The following is a 22,918-nucleotide window of genomic DNA, read 5'->3' on the forward strand; positions in this document are numbered from 1 at the left end:
TTCTTCCCATTCCTGGGTATCAGTTTCTGTACATCTGTTTTTGTATGTATACATATATATGCACACAAAGCATACACTCAAATGAGCTGCTCTTTGCTGGAAAAAAAAAAAAATCAATACTTTTCTAATACAATCAAGATAGCAAAATGCATAAATGCCAAAACCTGCTTCTGTATGAACATGTTTTAAGGTGTTCTTTGGAGTCTCCCTTGTACAAAAGATTGGCAGAGCTGTTATTTCGCACCTTGTCTGAAGTCTGCAGGGTAAATTGCAGGAGGGCTGGCTTGACTGCAAATCTGCCTTGTGCTGACGATCAGCCCTGGCTGATCCTTGGTGCTGGACAGTCTGCACTCTGCGCCATTATCTCAGAGCAACTTGGAACCAAAGCCTAGCTGCTGGTCAGGGCTCAAGAAAGCAGATGTTCCTTCCATCCCCAAGCTGACAGTGTGACAGCGTTTGTGGTTTTGGTGGAACATATCCATATCCACTACCGCACTGTGCCATAAGGACTCACTTAGCAAATACAATGCTCCTGAATCATACAATAGCCAGAGTTGGAAGGGACCCATTAGGATCACTGAGTCTAACTCCTCAGGAAGAAATTTGCTCCTGATGCAAATCTCCAGCTTGTAGTGGAGGAGCCCTTTGTGTGCTCCCTGTGCCTTTGGGCCTTTTGGAGCTCTAGTGAGGACTTGCATGTACTTTGTTTCAAGTTGCCTTCCATGCCTTCTACTTACAGCTGTTCTTTGGCTGTTTGTAGTGGTTCTGGAATGGCTGGTTATCCTCAGCAAGCTGATCAGATGCTCTGTCAGTAGAACTGTGCAAAACTACTGCAAGTAATGTGGGCTACACTGAATGGCTGTAGGGTGGGATGCTGTAGAAAATCCTCATTGCTTTGAATGGTCAGTATAGTAATGTCTCCTAAGTCTTAACAGCAAATTAAATTAATGAGGTAGTTTCATATGTTTTGTGGTGAAAATTTGCCTTCTTGCTTTGCTCCAAGCTTTGCCTATGATTTCCTGCAATTATTGGTTTGGCTCTCTGCTGCCTTTCCCATCTGCTCTAGGATGCAATGTGTTTGGCCAGAGCAGAGGCACGTTCTCTGGCTGTCAGCTTGCTGGTCTGTCCTGTTCTGATAGGAAACAGGAGCACAGGGGACAAGATAATTTTGCTTGATTTGCCAAAGAATCTTGCTTTAATGTTGTAATGAAGTTCTGACTGAAGGAGTAACTGGATCTCTGATCCCCCTTTCCTGTACTACAGCATCTCAATGAGCCCAGCTGGGCAGATATTATGCCTGAAAGCTTTGAGAAGATCTGAGCCACTTGCCCCGATTACAGCAATTACTGAGACAGTGGTAATTAAGGTTCATTTTTCTCAAGCAAAGCAGGAGTGTAATGCAGAGGTTCCTCATCAACATTCATAGTTCATAGCTTTAGCTATCACTAGAGATAGTGAATGGGAAACTATCCCTAAAAGCGCTATAAGGTATTCTCAAAATACACCCCTGAGAACCACTCCTGCTGTGATATAGTTTAGAAAATTTTAGCTGCATGTGACTGGTTGTGTTGCACTGTATGGGATCACTCTCAGATCCCAAGTGCAAGGAGGAGGTTCCTGGCAAAAGACAGCGTTGTGCCACGAGGGCACTGTGCTCAGGAGAATGCGTGTGCTGGAGGTAGAAGCCTGGAGGAGCAGTTAGGTGAGAATCAGGTGATGAAACCTACAGAACTCCAGTGCTAAACTTGCACTGCTGATTCTTAAAAATTTGCCTCACTTGGAGGGGAAAAAAAATAAATGAAGAGGTGGTGTTTGCCAGCTGGGACTCCCCAGGCACTCAGCTTGCTTTGTTTGTTTCCATGAGTCATTTTTAGAACAGGCACCAAAATGCAACAATACTGAGTCACACAGAGACGGCAGCCAGCTTCTTAGAGCACACAGCTTTCTCGAGGAGAGTAGAAAATATCCTAAAAGGAAAAATGCCTCTAGCCTACAGCTTTCATACATAATGAGAAATTGATTCAGAATATATATATATACAGTTGATGTAATTGGCTTTCAGAAAGACTATAAAGAAGTCTTTCCAGTCTGTCCCTTCAATGCTGAGACCTATAAGGAGTGAGAGAGCAGTGGGCTGTTGATTTAGGACAGAAGAAAGGACACTCTTGAATGGGCACATGGTTGCTAACTGCATGCTAATGGCTCTGGCACAGGTCAGGACAACTCAGGGAAGGGAGAGGGGCTGGCTCCATTCCCCAGGCTGCCAAGTGTGCCAGGTGCCTTCAGTTGCTGCCTACAGCTGCTCCTGCACCCACAGCCTTTCTGCTGCAGAATACATCCAGCACTACCTCCTGCTCAGCAGCAAAACCCTAACTGCTGAAAATCAGGTGCCAGGAGACTTTTTTCATTCACGTGCTTTAAAAATCTGCTGGCCATTTCCTTCCTCTGCTCCTTCCTATATCTGCAAAGGCACTGACGCAGAGCTCCTGAGGGGATAGAGCTTTTTCTGTCTGCTTTTCTCAAAGGCAGCTCAACTTCCAGGATGTGATCATTTGTTGTGGGACGGTCCCATCTCATTGCCTGGAAACAGAGTTATGGGGGAGTATCTATTCCAAAACTATGCAACAAATACAAGTGTTCATCTGACCTCCTCAGATGGGAAAGGCTTCAGCTGAAGGCTTACAGCACAAGGAATTCTCCCTTCACGTAAAGGAATTACCTGGTCTGTGCTATGAAAAGCCATTCTGGATTCATAAGAAGTATGTACTACACAAACCACTGTGATAATAAATACAGCTCTATGCAGGATGAATAGACTATGAAAAGATGATCCACTTGTATAACATATAGATGGCAGTGAATAGTTCTGCCCATATCAAAGCATGGTTAAGATTTTTTTCCAGCCACAGAGGAGCTCAAAATGTTAACTTAAGAGAGACAAAAAGCCATTTTTCTCACCTTCAGTGAGAAGTGGCTCACAGGAGAAACAAATCATTGTTGCACTGAATGGGCTTAAGCTAAGAGGGAAGTTGCTCCATCCATAGCAACTGATGCTGAATGGTGAAACAAGTAAAACAAAGCTCACTTGAAGCAGGAGGCTGCTAAAACAAAGTCACAGTGCCTCTGGTGCGTTGTTTGTACACTGGACAGTACTGGTTAAAAAGTCTGTTTTCCCATATCATCTGCTTTTCCTCTGGCCTATCTTTTACAATGCAACAAAGAAGAAAAATACCTTCTTAATGCAAATACTGTAAGAGTTCCAGAGAGCATCACTGTCAAAAGTTTTAAAGTTCTCACCTACCCAGTAAAAAGCTGGGCCAAGGGACGTTCCTCCTTGCAGTTCTGGAATCACTCACCCCCTCTCTGAGCGCTTGGTCTTTAAAGGTGAGAAAAAAACTTGATGCAAACATCATTTTCTGCTTTGCACCACCATTGTTAGCAATTGTTTTTTGGTTTGTGAGAATGTACTGACAACATATTATTAAAGAACACAAGGACTAGGAAGTCATCAATGGTGTCCTGTACAATCTCACTTTCTTGTCCCTGCTTTACTGAAAGCACAAAAATAGCTGACTGCAGCTGTAAACTTCAGCTAAGATGTAAACTCTGATACACTTGGGATGCTGGCAGAGATAAACTGAGGATAAAACTGAAAAGGATATTTAATAGGGGATAAGAGCACAGTGGAGAAGTATTTACTCAGAATGCAACTGTTGCTTAACAGCTGTTCTGTCTGTACAGGTAAACAAAGACTTGGGGAAAGAGCTAGTTTGGCTACAGAACCAGGTCTGCTGTAGCTATCTCTGGTAACTGAGGACAAGGAAAAGGTTTCATTATAGACAAACTCATCACTGAAATCAAATATATAAACTGAATATATTAAAGCTTTGAATTTTATTACACTTAATTTCTTCAGAATATCTTACCCTTCTCTCCTGTTTAATGGTGGACCTAAACATGGGAAATAGAAGGATAAAGAAGAACCCCACTAAACGTGGAATACATTTCATCAGAGTCTGTGTAGGCCAGTTTGCCTCCTGTTACGACGACATTTACTTCATCTCCTGCTTTGAGGTGAAGAACAAGGTGGAATGTTCCAGGACCACCACAGGTCTGTTTCCCCGAGTAGGGTTTGTGGTACTCCAGCAGTTCCCTTCTGTACCCAGCCGTGTGCAGCTGAGCAACACTTGCATTGGAGACAGACAGCACTGCTTCAACATACTCATCCCTCTCCGGAGCCAGCACAGCTGTGATCAGGTAGCGCCCTTCATATGGTGATGTGAATATGCCTGCGGGAGAGAAACAGGCTGAGCTTGTCTGAGTTGGTCAACGTGGACAGCCCAAGCATCCTATGCACAATGACAAACACGAAGCAACATGGGTTATCCATTGCTCACAGAGATAACTGCGATAGGATCAGCTCAGCCAGCTGAAGCAGTTATGAAGACGAAGGAGAGTGTTTAGCTACAGGACTGTTCCATTACCATTCATTTTAGAACTTCCAAGCTCGGCTTGCAGAAAGTACCAACACCACAGGGATGTACACTTAAGTCATGACAGCTTTCAGTAATTCTGCACAGCCCTTAGCTTTACAGAGCCATCTCATGGAAGTTCAGGAGGTGTTTCAGGTGCAGACAGAGATGGTTTACACTGAAGCCTTAGAAGCAAGGAACCAGGCACAGGCATGCCTCATCGTGCTGCAGGTGCACTGCCTGGGATGTGGCCACTCTCCTGTTGCAGAGATACACATATAATCCTACTGCTTCTTTTGTGTTAGAGCCCACCAGTCCTTAAAGATTTTAACTAACATGTCTTGTCCACGCTCAGAAGCCACCTGTCCTAAGGAGCTGCCACAACTCATAGCTGGGTGAGGAATCAAAAGGCAGCCACATGCTGTGCAAGTGTCCAGTAGGTTGAGGCACGCCTAACATCCTCAAGTGACGTGACACTTGAGAAAGAGGTGGCCATGGTAACCATCAATGGGGAGGTAAAATACATTACCTCATTCCTTCCTCTACCCAGGCCACAGTGAGGTGGGTTAGCAAGTGCTTCTCAGCTCTAACTGGATGCAGCTGCTTGAGGTGGGGTGGGAACACAGACCAGCAGTGCTGGAGATGAGCTGTGCCTCAGCATGATTGGGATGGTGTGAAAAACCAAATATTACAAGTGTGCGCCTGCTAAATCCATGGGAAGCTCCTACCGTGGTGGATCTGGTTTGGGTGGACTCATGTATTTTGTTTTGTTCAATGCAACACAAGGCCAGGGATGGCATCATACCCTCGTAACCTGTTGCTGCCATCTGGCACCTCTGTGGGTCCGTTTTTTGGCTGTTACCTGTATTGGGGTTGTAATAATCCCCATCATTCACGAGCACTTTGTTAAAGTGAACCACACCAACGTCACTGGAGAAAGGCTTCTGCGTGAGCCCAGCTGAAAAGGACACCAGAGAGGCCGCAGCAGCAGCAGGTCCTAAAATGGGTAAGAACATGACTTAGGATCACGTCAGGACAACACAGCCCTTCCCTGTAATGGTTTATAACCCAGTGTCTCTGTTCCCACAGGTACACCACTCAGCCTAGCCCTTGAGGGATGCCAGAATTAGCAGACTACATACTGTTGGCCCAAGCCCCAGGTGTCTCATCATAAAAAAAGACATTAACTGAGTACTGTAACACTTCCCCCTTGGCCACAGCCTCCCAGCTCCCAGTCAGAAAACAGGCACTGCCTACAAGTTTTTCCTTCTAAGGAAGAGGAATGTGGCTCATAAATGCTGCAAGTGCAAATCATGCTGCACCTGAATTTAGCAAGCCTCTGCCATAAAATTTCCACGGGATTCAGGCTGCCCCTGGACATCTCTGCTCTGTATCACCATCACAGTGGCAACAGAAGTGCTGAAGGTCTATAGTTCATGCCAGCTTTCCTGGTTGAGAAGCTGCATACAGCTCTGATCTCCTCTGCTAAAGAGGCAAAAATATCTCCAAAGCAACAGGTATTCCAACAAAGAGAACCATCTCTGGGGCTCTTCTCCTTTTCTTTTGGGGAATTTTTCACTCTATATCTTTACTTTTTTTTCTAAGCAAATCAGACAGACACATGAGTATTCCACAATTCCACCAGCTAAGCAGTGCAGTTAAACTGGTGACTGATGAAATGTCCTTTGGACAATTAGGACAAAATTTAGCTTTTAGGCAGACAGACTTAAAGACAAGACTTAAGTGATCACTCACCTGCTTGTTCTGTTTTAGCTCCCTTCCCTCTACACATTCCCCCTAAGCAGGAACACTGCCAGCAGTGGTCAGCTCTTGTTGCTGTGCTCAGACAATTAGTGGTAAGTAATGAATACACTTAAAGTTCCCCTTGGCTGCTCTTTCTCTTCTTCCCTATTCAGATTAGGATCCATGTCATCTCTGTGCTGTGCCAGTCCTTGCTCCTTGCTCTGCCTTCCTTAAAATAAATATTTGTTTCCTCTTTCTCTCAATTTGACAGTAACCATCAGAAACCAATGATACAACCATTCAATTCACTTCAATACAGAAGAAGTGACAAATCTTTATCTACAATGAGAATATACCAATGCTGCGCTAGACTTTTTTTTTTTTTTCTTTTTTCTTTTTTTTTTTTCCCCTGAGTAACTTGGCACAGACACAGGGGAACTTAAGGGAAGGAGATGCAAATAACCACCAGCAGTTCCCTTCGGGGCCATTAACCAGATGTCTCGTGTATCTTTGGAAATCTCCTCATTCAGTACTTAGCCTGCTTTGTGAGCATGAGACAGAAGCCCTTTTAGCTGCCAGTGCACGTGCAGGAGCTCCTTTGAACTGAGATGAAGTTGTTCGAAAGGACCCAAATGAATTGCAGGAAGTCTACTTAAGGAGCTCCTGCAAAGTTCCAGCACTTTAACACCACTTTCTACTCTCAGCTTACTCTGAGACTGAAACCAACTGTTAATGCACATCAACTAACTTCTCGCTGGTTGACTCAGACAGGTTCCTCTCACCTACAGTCACACAGTACAGATGGCACAAACCGTGCAGCTTGCCCATAATCGCTGTGCTGGAACTCACAGCAGCTACATACCATCCGGATGGGGAAGTGACTCCTGTCCTGGCTCACCACAGCTTCCCTTAGGTTTTCCTGCACTGACAATAATTGTTTGAATAGACTTTAGATTTTGCTGCTGAAGTTGCTTCAGATCTGCAGCCTTGTTCTTTTGAGCCATCAGCTCAGTTTTATGAGCACTGGTCTAAAGAAGAAATCTTAAATGCCTCTAAATATCCTGTAGATTAGTTTAAAAGAGGTTGTGGATGCCCCATCCCTGCGGGCATTCAAGGCCAGGCTGGCTGTGGCTCTGGGCAGCCAGATCTAGTGATTGGTGACCCTGCATATAGCAGGGGGGTTGAAACTACATCATCATTGTGGTCCTTTTCAACCCAGGCCATTCTATGATTCTATGATTTCCAACTGCAGCTGTGCTTGTTTGAAGCTTGCAGAAGTCCTACCAATATCTCTCAGCAATGCTTTTGCAGAACCTTATAGAGAAGTGATCCAACCTCCCACACATATCCCCACCTGCAAATGCTTTTCCTCACACAGAGATCAGTTTCTCAAGGCAAGGTCTGGGCTTGGAACCGCTCACTTAAGCTAGCGACGTGGAATTACATAAAAATCAGGAAGAAAAGCTTCAAAGCATTTAAAAGCCAGGAATCACATACACCATCCTCATGCAGACACAGCTTGACAGAGAAAAAGCTTCACAAAAGATTCACAGGGCCTGTGAGCTCTGCTAAAGTCACCTGTTTCTGAAATGGATCATAACTCACAATAGGAGAAATTTCTTCTCAGAAAGAGCAGTGATGCAGTGGCTGCCCAGGGAGGAGGTGCAGTCACTGTCCCTGGAGGTGTTCAAGAACCGTGTGGATGTGGCACTGAGGGACGTGGTTAGTGGGCACGGTGGGGATGGGCTGATAGTTGGACATGCTGATCTTAGTGGTCTTTTCCAACTTTAATGATTCTATAATTCATTCAGTGTGCTATGAAGACACAACTACTTTGCCTCAGAGTCTGCCCATAACAGCTCTTTCTGCTCTTACTGCTCCTACTTTACAAATCTCAGCACGGAAAGGTTTGCCCTGTGGCTGACCTACTGTTCCTTGCACAAATATCTGTCCTCTACCCAGGCCTTCAAGTCTGCTTCTGTGAATTATGCTGTTTTTTCATACAAACAGTGGCAAAACACAACCACTGGTGCAATGCCTTCCACTGCACTGAATCATTATCGCGTAATAACCAGAATGTTGTTCCCGATCAAACAATCAAAAGGAAGGGCTAAATAAGCAAGAGAGTCCATTACAAGCACAGCAGGAGAATTTATGTATTCAATAAATTTTTTCTTCAAATCAAGGAGCACCTGCAGCAGCACAAATCTTCCATCACAATAAACCTCATGGTTTTATATTTGGAACATGTCCCATAGCTTTACTGTCATACGTCATATGGAGATGGCTCAATGTCAGACAAGTGAGAAGAACTAAAAAGCCCAAATCAACATTCATCTGCATATATTCAGCAATGTTCATACAGCACTAGGGTTCATTGGCTCAGCAGTTTTTGGTACTACACGGCACAATAATCAGAATCATTAAGGCTGGAAAAGATCTCTAAGATCATGTAGTCCAACAATCCACCTACCACCAATACTGCCCACTATGTCCCCCAGTGCCACATTCATACTTTTCAACACCTCCAGGGTCAGTGAGTCCACCACCTCCCTGGGCAGCCTGTGCCACTGCCTCACCGCTCTTTCTGAGATGAAAATTTTCTTAATATCCAACCTGAACCTCCTGTAAAGCTTCTCTGAGAGAAGCAGTCAACCTTCATCAGAACTGCAGAGTTCAGGGCACTACCAATAATGCAAACCAGAGAGTGGGGAAGGCAGTTTGTGCTTTCAGTGAAATTTTTTCACTGTGATCCTCTGTATGCTGATCAGAGTGTCCAAATTCTCTCCTTGGCTCTGTCTTTGCCCAGCTGTCTGACTGGGGATCTTCAAGCACTTTTTTATTGGCTCCCAGACCAGTTCATCAACCAGTCTATGACCTCTGCCTCTGCAACTGTCAGTAAAGAAAAGTTCTCATGGCTCTTAAATTGTCATGCTTCAATATCTGCTTATGATGCTTTTTTTCAGTAACAGTTGATTCAACACTTTTTGTAGTAAAAGTGATTAAGTGGATGAACTTTGGTCCTGGTACTTAGCTCACCTTTATGATAAACTCCTTGCTCAGAAACAGAAATGAAAGGGAATCAGAAATAAAAGGGAGTACTTAGAAGGCCAATTTAATAATACATGCTTTCTGCTTTAGGAATTATAGGACTTTGCTCAGGGACATGATTTAGCAGAGGGTTGTTAGAATTAGGGTAGTTTGGTTAGGTTGTGGTTGGACTCAATGATCGTTAAGGTCTTTTCCAACCTGAGCAATTCCATGATTCTATGATTCTATAGAACAAGGCTTGATCTTTCAAACAACAATTTCAGTACCATAAAATGTAGAAGACTGACAAAGACATCATTAACTAGAATTATGTATGAAAGATTCCTCAACATCTTACCTAAGTTCTTCCTCCAATAAATCCCAAATCTTCCCTTTCTCAGCTGTTAATTTCTATAACTTTTTCAGCTGCTGTCTTCTGCCCCAAAGAGCTCTCTGTCACTGCTATTTATAAACAGTCCCCACTCGCATGATTAGGGTCAGTGGGTGTAAATGCCCCAACAATAAGTAAACAACAATAAGTAAAATAGCTATTTGTGCCACATCACATTTGTACCACACCATACTAACTGCTTTCTACGACCTTATCTGACCTCAGGGTCTGCAGGGCATTTTGGGTGAAGTGTGACAGATCAGCAGGTCTGTCTTATATTGAGATAGTCTTCAGAGGCATAGATAGGAAAAATAACTCCTTGGTTGAGCCTGCCTCTCTCTAGATCTCAGAGTGATACCCTTTGTTGCAACACGTTCCACCAAGCAGCAATCATGCACATCAGCTACCCCACCTTGCCCTTCTAACATTTTTAACATGCACAAGTTCATACATTTTTAGCATAAACCTATTAAAATACTGCTGCCTATAACTGCAGAAGTTTGTAAAGAGAAGAATAAACCCCCAGGATATCCATTTATCACAGAAATCATTTATATGAGTTTGCTGGCATCGAGATAAATGAGCTTTTCTTTACTTCACATCCTTTTCCAGAAGCCTTATCTATTGCTGCTTGTTCTTGCCACTGCAATCCTCAAGATTGCTTCAAGGCTCTGATAGATTTTTAATTAGGAAGTATAGACATCAGAATTATGACATCGACTCTTCACAGCTCTTCTTGTCACACCCCAGAACAGTCTTCACAAAGAGCACCTGTAATTTTGTTAAGACTACTAAACTAAAACCCAAGGTTGGGATTTTGGACGCCATCAAGCCCTGATTTTGTATCTACTTATGACTACATCTACTTAAACAAACGTAGATGAAATCATTCTTTGTGAAGAAAGGGTGGGAATATTCACAGGATATCATTCACAAGACTTTGATAATATCTAGGGTGTGAGGCTGTAGGGCAGGCAGCACCCCATCAACATAGTTATTGAGGCCAACTAGTGTCTCCCACACAAAGGTAATATAACTGTTTATCATACAAATCCATGAGTGAATTATGATATGAACAACTATAATAAAGCCACACTTAACCTAGAAAACTGCATTTTACATCTTTCTAAATGGTTGTGGACAGTGGGAACACTCCTACTTTCACTGTAGTCAGGAACATGTTGTCATCTTTTCAACAAAGGCAGAAACTCCCCCATGAGAAGGACCAACTCGCATGCTATCTCAGTTACTAACAGTGCTTCCTGACCTTAGAATCAGCCTTATTAATCTCTTCCTAAAGAAATATTAAATTCATCGGAAAGAATTATATATTTTTTTACTTAAAAGGAAAAAAGATCAGTCCTGACATTTGCTAGGAAACAGAAACCCTTCATAATAAATAATAAAAAACCAACCCCACAAAATAAGCAACAATAGCCCCAAATAAATTATTTTTTAAGATCAAATTTTCAAAGGATGCAGATTTAATGCTTGGGTAGAGTAAAAACGTGTCAGATTTTCCTCAACATCACTTTCTTCTCCCAGCCAGACCTCTCCAGAGTCTGAAATAAAGCACCTGTGTAAAGAATTTCTAGGAAACAATGGTCTTACCTTGTGAGTCTATGGTTGGAGGCGATAGCTTTGGATATCCTGAAAAGGAAAAGTGTTGCATGGTATGTAATTGTACATTATGACAAAGTATCATTGCATTCTTCTAGAAAAACATCCTCTGTTAACATAAAATAACCTACTGAAATAGTTAACAAACAGCATCTCCTACAAAATGCTCAGATTATCGTTAAGCTGCGGTGGTTGTGGCAAAGAAAACTAAATTCTTATTCTAATATACTATAAGCACTACAGGAAGAAAAAGTTAAGCTTCCCTAGTGGCAAATGCTGCTGTATTCACCAAAAATTTCATGTCAGTCCCACTGACATCATGCTCTGCACAGCCCTGGCAAAGGTAACAACACTGGCACTGAGCACTTTTCCCCTACTTCCATTGCCAGCTGGAGGCTGCCAAGCTCCATGACAAATCACCTCTGCCATAAGCCTGCTCCAAATAGCTGTAAGGGTGAACAGGAAGGCCCCCTAAAAAAGTCCACGGGTCTCACTGAAGAATTCGCTATTTATTTGACTCTCACCTGGTGCTCCAGCGTATCCCTCTGCAATGGGCATGGTGCTCTGACCAGCCTGACCATCGACGCTTCTCAGCCGGCCTCTCCCTGACATCAGCACTGTGCCAGGAGGTCCGGCCTCCCCGGTTTCCAGGATGATCCCGGTCGTGCCAGGCAGGAATGGAGTCAGAGCTGAGCCAGGCAGCGCTGGGCGTGGAGGCCTGGGCTGCGGCGGCTGCAGCGGGGGCCGCTGCCGTGGGGGCTGGATCCTGGGCCTGGAGGGCAGCAGGGGTGTGCCAGGCTGGGGCTGCAGCGGAGGTCTCAGTGGCACTGCCTGCCGCGGTGCTTCCGCTCGCCCTTTGGAACGTTTGAAGAAGAAAATAACCAAGAATGATTTGCCTAAAACAGAATTGCTGTACGCACATTGATGAAAATATTTCAAAATTAAATGGGACTCAGTTCAAGACCATCTTACCACTCAGGCACTGAGCCACGTGGGCAAAACTCCACAATGCGCTTGAAATACTACAGACTGCCCGCTTTTTCAGCCTGTGCCACAGGGATGGGAAGAGCAACAGTCAAAGCAACCTGTGAACACTCCCTAATTAGTCCAGCCTGGGCTTTCTGTACCAAGCTGGCCTGTATTTTACAGCTGCCTCCCACCAGTGCTTTCATCTCCGCTTCATGCCCTCCCTCCTTCCTTCACGTCAATCCCTCCTGCTGACATCTCTTCCTTCTACTCTGCCCTCAGCACCCAGCACAGAGCAGACTTGTTCATATCCAAGCCTTGAGTATTACCATGAAAAAAAAAAAAAACCACAGAAGAAAAAGAGTAAATGGATACTGGCTTAGGGATTATTTTTTTTTCCCTCTCCTTTGAAAAGCAATGAATTGATAATTCTAAGTGCTCCCATTACTAATATTTTCTAGCAACAAAGGCAGAACCCCAGGACATAATTTACCCAAAGTGCCTTTATTGTTTAAAAAGAAGAGATACCATTAGGAGAGTTTTCCAGCAGGGCAGCCAATGCATATGACATCAGGGCTGACACAGTTACATTTGAGATCTGTTCCAGTTCTAAATCCCTTATAGGAATTATGATGTATTCATATAAATGAAGTCCTAGATTAAATTTAAGGATACAATATCCTCTGAAGTGTGAAGCTGAATTATGTCTACATCAAGAATGGCATTAACAAAAAAAAGTTCCTGCCTAAATGCACATTTCAGCATGGTAAAAAATTTCTAACTATATCGATATTGTACATTAGCACTGGATATATTTGTTGAAATTTAAGACTGAAACATGACTTTAGGCAAAGGGATGGGAATGAGAAATGGACAAACATCCTCTTGCAAACTACCCAATTCAACTCGCCACGCCAGACACTCCACAGAGTCTGCAGCAGGACCTAGGCCCTCCATACGTCTCATAAGATCTTCACATAAGCTTTCCAGATTACTACAAGGCTATCCGAAGTCACAGTCTCGTAACACCTGCATTCATTTGCTATATGCCCTCTAAAAAAGTCCTTCTGAGCTTTGCTGGCTGATTTTACATCGGTCCTAAAAGACAAGCAAAGGAGAGTGTACCCTGTGGGAAATGAGAAGAGAGAACTGGCTTCTTTAGACATGGAGAAAGCTGAGGAACTTAATGAGTTCTTTGCCCTGGATTTAAACTAAAAGAGGATTTAGGTTAGATGTTAGGAAAAAACGCTTTACTAAGAGGGCAGTGAGGCGCTGGCACAGCTGCCTAGAGAGGCTGTGATGCCCCATCCCTGCAGGCACTCAAGGCCAGGTTGGATGGGGCCCTGAGCAGCTGAGCTCCTGGGCGGCAGCCCTGCCCATGGCATGGGGTGGGACTGGGTGGGCTTTGAGGTGCCTTCCAACCCACACCTTTCTGTGATTTATGATCCTAATTTGTGATACAATGCTAACAGTTAATGTTATCTCTCACTGATGTAATGCAGAGCATGCAGTCTGTTTCTTAGATTGTAAGCTCAGCAGATGATACTTAGCTGTTATTTTTCAAACTCTTCTACAGAGACAATCACCAGAGGAATTGCAGCTCAGGTCAAATAACGGTAACCAAAGCAAACTACAAGCAGCTGGCTATGAGACTATACTTCCATCCACCAAAAAGTTTTGTGAATCCGTATGAAAAGCCAGCAGCAAAAAAGAAACCTCTGACTTTAACAGCACTTAGTTTCACAACATTTGAAGAGCAATTGTGTCTGCAGGGAGGAACAGATCAGAATGAGAAAGCTCTTCTGCAAGGACTTGTAGTATAAAATGAGGAGCTGGGGGCAGCAATCATTTTATTTTGGACAAAACATGGCTGGATTGCATTACCTTGGCAAATACATCATATGCAGTCATTTATGTGCTTGGAGCAGACCACCACCTGCCATCACCTTGTTTAATGCTAACAGAACAAAGTTATGCAATCTTCACCAGAAATCCAAACTAATACCACATGCTTCTGGCCTCTGGGTCTCTATGTGCTGTCATGCGCAGCCATTCTCTAATGCAGTGTCTTAGTTTGGGCTCTGAATTCAAAACATCTGAATAAAAAATTCTGAAGAAAATATAGCAACGCTCTTAAATTCAGTGATAAGAGTTGAAGTTGCATTCCTTCTGAAGTATCCTTGCCTTACCGCCCTCAACAACCATATTAATAATAAGTTGTTCCAGTTCTGGTCCTTCTGAAGTCGAATGATATCACTTGAATGCTACGATACACTGGCAAATAGCACAGAAGAAATTCAGCACTGATCTACAGCCAGAACTGAAAACCTTTCCAATCAGCATCGGTATCAGAGAGGATCCTGCAGTCACACTGACCATGAAAGTAAAAACTGTTAGAGCTGCGCCCAGCTCCCGTAACGGGGCTCCCAAACTGCTTTCCAAAAAGGCTCTTTTGCCAAAATCTTTCTGGACCTCCAATTATCAAAATTTACCCAGACTGCTGTGCTAGACGGTATTATTCTAATTGGAAACATTTGACAATCAACACATGAACCCTTGAGAGGCCAGAAGCAGCCTGAAGCAGAACCAGCCGCCCAGGTTACTCGCACTTCCCAGCTCTAACAGCTGGGCTTCTCCCTGGGTGCCTTAAAACCCAGTGATGGATGCAGAGAACAGCTCTGCTATGAAACTGAATTATGCTATGGCAGCCCAGGTAAGCTTAGGCTTTCTAATGCCTTATAATGCTGTAATAGAGGTTGAAAGAAGATTTTACTAAGAATATCCAAGAATTATGGACCTCTTCTATTCCTCCTCACTTCTGCCTTCAATGGAAGAGAATTAAAAAGAAAATAATTAATTAGTACTTCATACAAGAGCTTCTCACCTCAGAAGGATTTTGTGTTAAGTACTGCAATACATTTGGTCTTAATCAAACATTCAAAACAAACACATCTAGCACAAGCTTTCAAGTCTTTGCCTGGGGGTGGGAGAAGCATTCTTACCTTGGATCTTTCCTGAAGAAACTTTTCCATGCACACAAGCACACTCTCAGTTATGCATCAGATCTTTCCCAACCACCACCAGCTCCAACAACCTATGAGGTTTTCTTTCAGTGCCTTTTCTTCAGATTTAGGGCCAGACACAGAAATTGGCCTCTTTCCTACTGCTCTCTCACCACCCGAATGCATGGTGCATTCCTCTGAAGGCACCAACTTCATCCAGGAATTAATACTCCGGCAGGACTGGACAGCCCCAAACATGGCACCTCTATCTCAATTTTGATACAGTAATTTGCCTTGTGTCAAATTTACCTCAGATATACACAGAATTAAAACGAGAAGTATCCCCTGCACTACGCAACCAACTGAAAAATGAAATTTCAGAATAGTCTGAACTTCCTATGTTGGTTTTGCTTTTTTTTCCCTCATGGAAACAGAAACAGGAAACCAACTTGCTTCGGTAAACTCTGATTCTATCAAAAAACACTGCTGAAATTTTAGGCAAGAATTGCAGGGGGGAGTGACTGACATTTGGCAAGGTCTCTAAACCATCATGGCCAGGTTCACTGACATGCAGAAGTCACCATTTCATGGTATTATGTACCAGAGAGGATGTGCCTCTGCTTCTCAACCACTCTAACACAAACTTGAAACTCACAGGGAAGGCACATTAAGCAAACAAGCTGGATGACTAACAGAATTGGCCGAGGTGTGAAAACAATGCCAGTGCTGACGTAAGCACATTGTCAACTTGCCAACTACACTCTGAGAATGCAAACTTCTGGCAGGGCTATGAAGTGTTAAATTGACACATCAAAATATGCCAGAGCTTGTTTGTGAAAGCTGCACATGAAAAAGTTGATGCTGAGTTATAATTATTAACACATGCTGTGGAAAAAACTTACAGGGAATCTTTCTTATCACAAATTCAAACTCCTTTGTCTTCAATTTTCTCAGCTTACCCTTGAGGAATTAGCTGGGGGGATTCTCACACATAATCTCATATATATGCACATACAAAAAATAAAGCTGAATAAAATTAATTGGAATAACACCCACAGATAATTATTAACTATAACTCATTTAAATACACTATCTAAAAATATTACATTTTCTTCTCCCCTTATTCTGGCTTAAAGTAAGCATGAAAGCACATGGTACTTTTTTTTTTTTTTTTTTTTTTTAAAGAATGCCTTTGAAAAGCAGTCAAAGCTCTCTATGGTGTTCTAAAGAGTCAAAACTGCAGCTGTTGTAAAAACAAAGCAGTAAGAGTGTAAAATTAATTCTTTCCTCCTTTGTTTAGTTACTGTATATATGATTCAGAAAAGAAGGCCTGTTAGAAGCAAATAAAATAAAAAAGGCAGGAAAACTTACTTGTGTCAGACTGTGATTTCAGCATGCCTTCCATGTCTGTGGTGATTTTAGAGACCTGACTATAAAACCGCTGGACAGAATTTTTGAGGCCAGAAATATCTTTGGAATGAGATGATATAGTTCCATTCATTTCACGTATGCAGTTCCATAAGCTGCTCACGTGCTTATCTAGACCTTCTTTTATCTTCTGCAAGCTACCCGAAACAGAGTCCAGCTTGCCACAAACCTTTTCAACACGTGAGACTCTGCTTTCAACATCTGAAACACCATCCTGCATACCATGGGCCTTTTCTTTACACTTGCTATGATCATTCAGGATTTGGTCATTTATTTGTTCTAGTCTCTCTCTCATTTCACTGCAGCAATTATCACTAGGATGAATGGTTTGATTTGCAAATGTCTTCTGCATTTGATCAATTTTTCGGTAGACACCTCTTTGTGTCTTTCTACAGGTAGAGTTGACTCCCAAAAGTTGCTCCTTGCAACTATTCAAGCCATCTTGAATATTCTTCACGTCTTTATCCATGACATTTAGACTATACCGGAGTACACGTAAATCTCTCTGTATTTTCTGGTTGTCACGCTGGTTACCCTTAATTTTCTCATTAAGAGAGCTATTTAAAAATTGCAGAAGAGCAGAGTTGTTCTCTGTTTTCATAAGCAAGTGACTGTAATTGTTATTACAATTTTCTAGCTCTTTCTGAAGGTCCTCCATACTCTGTGGTGCAGACTGACATTTCTGCCCACAGAGGCGTTCAAGGGACAGCAGTTTGTTCTTCATGAGATTCATCTCTGCTGTAAATTGCTCATTTGCAAACCCAGTGTCACTGGGCATGATAGGCACAGGATTCATGTACATTCCATCTGGGTCTGTGGTATTAGCCATCTCTAAAATAGTGCCACCTAGCCTATCTTCTAGTGCCCGTAGCTTTTGGTCAAACAAGTCTCTCAGTTCATCTGCCTCAACAGCTATAGTGTTTCGGAGAGTTTCCTCAATGTAAAAGCAGTGCTCTTCAGCATTTCGTTCAGTGATGTTCATCCTTGCATCTAGCTCCTCCAGCCTCTCACCAAACATGTCTTCCAAATCTGGAGTTGACAATCGACTGATTTCATTATCTATTCTCACGTTCAAGATCCTGTGTGCTTCCACAACTCTGTCAAGCTTCTTATCTAAATCTTTTATCTGCTGGCCCAAGTCATTTCTCTCACTCTCCTTGCAGCAACTGGAATGGTTTGATGGAATCTGAGTACGGAGAGAATTTATCTCTTTCTTCAAATCATTTTCTTTGCCTTTTATAACATCTATTATACCTAAACAGTTATTTTCATTGTCATCACACTGCTGCTGGATATCCTGTAGTTTGTATTCACAAGAGTTCTTCAGATCTGCCATTTTCTTTTCAAATCCTTCCAGTAATTCCTGTCTGAGGGACTCAAATTTTGAGTCTATATATTCCCGATATATATTGTCACTAGGCATTGTTATTGTAGGTCCCTGTGCTGCCTCCTGCAGTTGCTTTAACTGTCCTTCATAGCCTTTTACTTTACCATTCAGTTCCTCCAGCTTATCATTCCTGTTCTTCAAAGCCTCTTTGACCTCAGCTAGCTCAGACTTTAGATCTTCCACTTCAAAATCAAGAAAAGGGTCTTTCTGATCTTTATTGCTGAGGAGTCCAGGCAGATGAATACTGTCTGTTTCACCACTAACTGCACTATCAGGCTCCGGGCGATCATAAAGGTTGTTCAGCCAAGTGACCAACATTTTACTGGCATCTTCTTGAACAGTCAGCTTCAGGTTTTCGTTCACACGTGCCAAGGAGGACTGAAGTTCTATCACTGATCGCGTAAGTCTGAACAATTCTTCCTCAAAAAACTGCATTTTCTTCTCATGTGGTGGAGGTTCTGGCACTTCTGTTGGTTCAGCATCTGTTTCAAAGAAATAACAAAGTCTTTATATAAGTATTCCTAGTTGTGTCTGTTTCAGTCAACTGAAAACGATTGTACTTTTGCTGAAATCCAAATAATGTTCTAGAATGCACAATGCTTGTTCCTTTTCCTATCTGTTCTTTCAATAGTTTGTTATTAAAATTTTACCAAATAATTTCAAACTAGAAGTTTTAGAACATTGACCAATTCTTGCCACAATACTTGTTGTTAAATAAATTAGCAAGCAGAAAATCACTAATAAAACACTAATTACAGATTTATATATGTTAATGCACAATTCTCTCAGAACCATGGTATCCTCTGTAACAATAACTTAGTATGTGCTGCTCTTAAATTTCCATCGAAGATTTGAGTAGCAACAACTTATGTGCATGAAGAGCCTTTGTGCTCCAGTATTTTGCTGAATTTGAGTTCAAATGCATACACTGGATAGAGTTCTTCACTCCTGTTATCACACTCACTTCAAAATTATGCAACCCTAACCCTAACTTGATACATATTTAAATAGTAAACAATGTGTATAGAAGCATAATCTTTGCATATCCAAAATTAAAGTAACACTAGCACTACGCTCTTTCAATGAAAAAAGTACAAGTAGACTATTTATTTACACACCCCTTTGCCATTATGCACAAAGGAGTAAACTCTATAAGGACATCATGCATAGTCCCAATTCTGATTTTGCACGATATCCTTCATATAATTCAAAATTCAAAGACCTTTGCACAGAAAAGGCATTCTATTACAGGAACAAGTACAAGTAAAATGAAGTTAAAAAGCAGAAGTGAAGGAGAAAATATACTTTATCATGGAAAACAGATACACAAATTCTTAGCATCAGAAGAGTTCTTTCAGATGACAAGTAAACAGCTAAGAATAAGAAAAGTTCCCTGTCAAACTGTGTCTATATTGTGCTCAAGAATTGTTAACAGTTAAATTTTCAGACCAAAGAATCCTAGCACTGGTTTCAAGCTATAAGGTAGGACAACATTAAGATAGGTTCTGAAAGCCACGAAATTGGAATTATTCTTAGTTTTAAACTGGATTTCAGCTTAAAGACAGCACAAAAGATATTCAAGACTGGCATGGTGGCCAATTTAAAACTGAAGAAGTATGAACATATGGTGTATAGCTACTACATACACAATGGTCCATGTTTCCATTGAAACAGTTTTTTGGGGATTTTTTGTAGCAGCAGAAAGAGAATCTCTCTATATAAGCAGCATACAAGTTACTAAAGAGATTGCTGTGTTTTATTATCAACCTTTGGAAGTAATATTTTAGGTGGGCTATTAAAATATTTAAAAGCCTTATTTTTAAAGAATGTATATAATCTATAGGAATAATTTAGAGCCATGTATTCAAACCACTTCATTCAACTACATTAAAAAAGCCACTGGAAATCTGACTAAGTGCTATATGTGACATTAATCTCCTACGATGCTGTGAAAAAGCCCTTTGGAAGGAAACATCTTTTCATCATCTTTTCTTAATGGTAAAAGGCATAATGCTACAGTAAGAACACTCATCTTACCTTTTAAGAATATAGTATCTTATATAAATATCGTTCATTCTTTAAGGTATTTTTTCAGCATTTGAGGCTTATCATTCCCTTACCTATTACTTAAGGCAAGTAATCTAATATTAATCTGTAAAATCTGCTCAAGCCCTTGAACAAACAAAGCACTGTGAAACTGCTAGGAAGAATTACTTAGTATTAAAATTAGTATATTCTTTTTTAATAGCAGCTCCTCTCAAATATAGCTTTCTTCCCAAATACTGAAGAAACAAACAAACACAATATCTCTTCATACTACTAGGAAAGAAAAAAAAAAAAAAAAGGCTTTAATATTTTCCTGAATCATGAGCAGACACCTGGCATTTATGGCCAGTGTTCCACACCCATCCCTTCGTTATTCTTCAGGAAATTCTCTGTATTAAGATAGCCTGGCTATTATTTTCCCACCACACAGTATCTTCCATATGGATCCTGTACCTGCCAGCAGTTGGATTTAATCAAAACCATAATGATTATTAAGAGGACAAAGCAAGAAACCAGACATGATCATGCATACCAAAACTCAAAGAAAAAGTTACCCAAGCCTTTCTTCACAATAGCTTTTGCTGGTGTCGTGGGCCGGCGAGCTGCCCTGGGCTGTTCCGATGGCCCTTCTCTGCAGTCTTCACCTTTGTACCCAGGACAGCATCTCCATTCTAGCTCTGTCACAGTCTTATATGCAACCGTGTACCGAGGTCTGAAACTTGTTCGGTATCTGCCAAAACAGGGAGTATTTTAAATTATTTGTAACCTAATCTGTTATCTGGATCAAACTTAAGATTGTTTTCCCTTTAAAAATCATTTCATATGCACTTCATTTTCTTCTTGGAACACCAAATGAACAAATGTTTTTGTCCAGGTTTTAAAGTTACCTGCACTTAACCAAGGCCACTTCAGGGAGAGCAAGCATGGCCAGAGCAAGTGGGATAACATGCTGGGGGAAGGGTCATCCACCAGACACTGCTGAGAGTAACAGTGACTGCCAGAGTATGGATTACTCTATAAATTCAAAGCTTTTCTCCTCTAACTACTTGTCATCACAAACCCACCCATGAGGATCCTTTAGCAGTAACCTGACATCACAAAATGTTTCTGCCTGCTTTGTCTCTCCATAGTCACCACTTAAACATTCCTCATAATCTGTGTGTACAGAGCAGTTACAGCCAGGAAGACTATTCCAGGAAAAGACAAAACACTGAAAGCATGAGTCAGATAAGGACATGAAAGAAGGAGCTGGAAGAAAGGCAAGGACCAGTGAAGGAAGCAACTTTTCCTCACTTCATTGTCCCAGTTAAGCTGGAGAGGATCTTGCAGACAAACCTCTGCACTTTACATGCATATGACTTCAAGGATCCCCAATTACTTGCTCAAAAGCGACTAAGTAGCAAACTGCTTCTAAATGCACAACTTTCTTTAACCAAGACTATTTCCACAATTTTGTTTACGCACATATAACATGGAATCCCCCCAGGCCAAATTTCAGAAGCTGTTTTATTTTATAAAAAACTGCATCAATTTAAGGAATAGTTATTTTGGATTGATAGAAGTAAATATGGAATAAAGAAAGAATATGGAATAAATACTGACTAAATGAGGAAAATAAATAAAACAGGAGTGGTTATACCAGGAACACAGTCTTCAACATAAACAAAAAGTTATCCCAATTTCTCATGCCAATTCCTTTCTGTGAATAAAACTAATTTTACAGTGCCTTCTCTACTACAGTTTTTAGGTCTTTATTTGAAGGCTATTTCAGTTTGCTTCCATTAAAGATGGACGTGCTTCCCAACTGAGGTGCCCCTAGAGCAGTAATACCATACAAGAAACAAAAGGCAGCGGCAAAGAGCCCTCCAACAGATTTCATTCATACAGGGTGTCTTTTAGGACACAGAGAATAAAGTGCAGAACCAGAAACAGCTGTGCTATCACAAAGAATCGACTCCATGTTTCATTAAATGTTTTCTTGTATTAGTATGCAAACTCCCTTTTTGTTTAAAAGTAATCAGTAATTAGCTATCAGATGGAAAGTATTGTGCCAACCGTGAAGCAATTTGTATTGAATGTAACAGAGTTTAACCGTTAATCTCCACAGCTTCTCCTGCCACATTTGCAAATAATTAAAGAAAAAAAATATATATATATTTATGCAACATCTCCCACTTCACAGACATAATTTTAATATGTCCTACATCTGATAGCCATTTGTTGTGTGTGTTCTGGTGAGCTGCTTCACAAATTTGGGGTGGGGGAGTTCAAAGTGTTAACTACTAATTTGTTTCTTCCCCAGTTCTGCAACAATATATTCTAATTTTTGCACAGAGGAAATACTCGGTGCTCTTTTGTGTTACCACTTTATCTATAATCATAGTATCATGGAATGGCTTCGGTTGGAAGGGACCTCAAGGATCATGAATCTCCAACCCCCCTGCCACATGTAAGGCCACCAACCTCCACATTTAATACTAGGGCCCCATCCAACCTGGCCTTGAACACCTCCAGGGACAGGGCATCCACGACCTCTCCGGGCAGCCTGTTCCAGCACCTCATCACTCTTGGTAAAGAGCTTCCCCCTGACATCCAACCTAAATCTTCCCACCTTCAACTTAAAACCATTTCCCCTTGTTCTGCCATTATCTACCCTACAACCTCTCACTGAAGGGCAAAAAGTTACTTTGACTAGAGACAATGTCTTTTCACAACTATTTTGGGACTAAACAGTAGTCAGTCTAACAAGCCATACTGGATTCTCTTTTCTCTTAACAGAAAGGCAAGGGTGGGTCTGGCTGTAAATCTGTCTGTCAGCCACTCCCAGCTGCGG

The 22,918-nt window shown here is 41.7% G+C and overlaps 1 protein-coding gene across 1 annotated transcript in view; it reads right to left on the bottom strand.

Annotated features, from left to right (window-relative positions):
• Window positions 1–3,875: 3,875 nt before the first annotated feature.
• The window catches only part of EMILIN2 (elastin microfibril interfacer 2), a 30,372-nt gene continuing 11,329 nt past the window's right edge, over window positions 3,876–22,918 (bottom strand). Inside the window, exons 3-8 of the mRNA XM_031588915.2 lie at window positions 20,640–20,815; window positions 16,596–18,521; window positions 11,781–12,110; window positions 11,248–11,286; window positions 5,335–5,469; window positions 3,876–4,289 (exon numbers count right to left, since the gene is read on the bottom strand). Coding sequence (XP_031444775.2) covers window positions 3,952–4,289; window positions 5,335–5,469; window positions 11,248–11,286; window positions 11,781–12,110; window positions 16,596–18,521; window positions 20,640–20,815 — 2,944 coding nt within the window. The 3' untranslated portion in view covers window positions 3,876–3,951. The remainder of the gene's footprint in view (window positions 4,290–5,334; window positions 5,470–11,247; window positions 11,287–11,780; window positions 12,111–16,595; window positions 18,522–20,639; window positions 20,816–22,918) is intronic.

The sequence above is a fragment of the Phasianus colchicus genome, chromosome 3 (genome assembly GCF_987193195.1).
Source record: "Phasianus colchicus chromosome 3, bPhaCol1.hap1.1, whole genome shotgun sequence".
NCBI lineage: Eukaryota > Metazoa > Chordata > Aves > Galliformes > Phasianidae > Phasianus > Phasianus colchicus.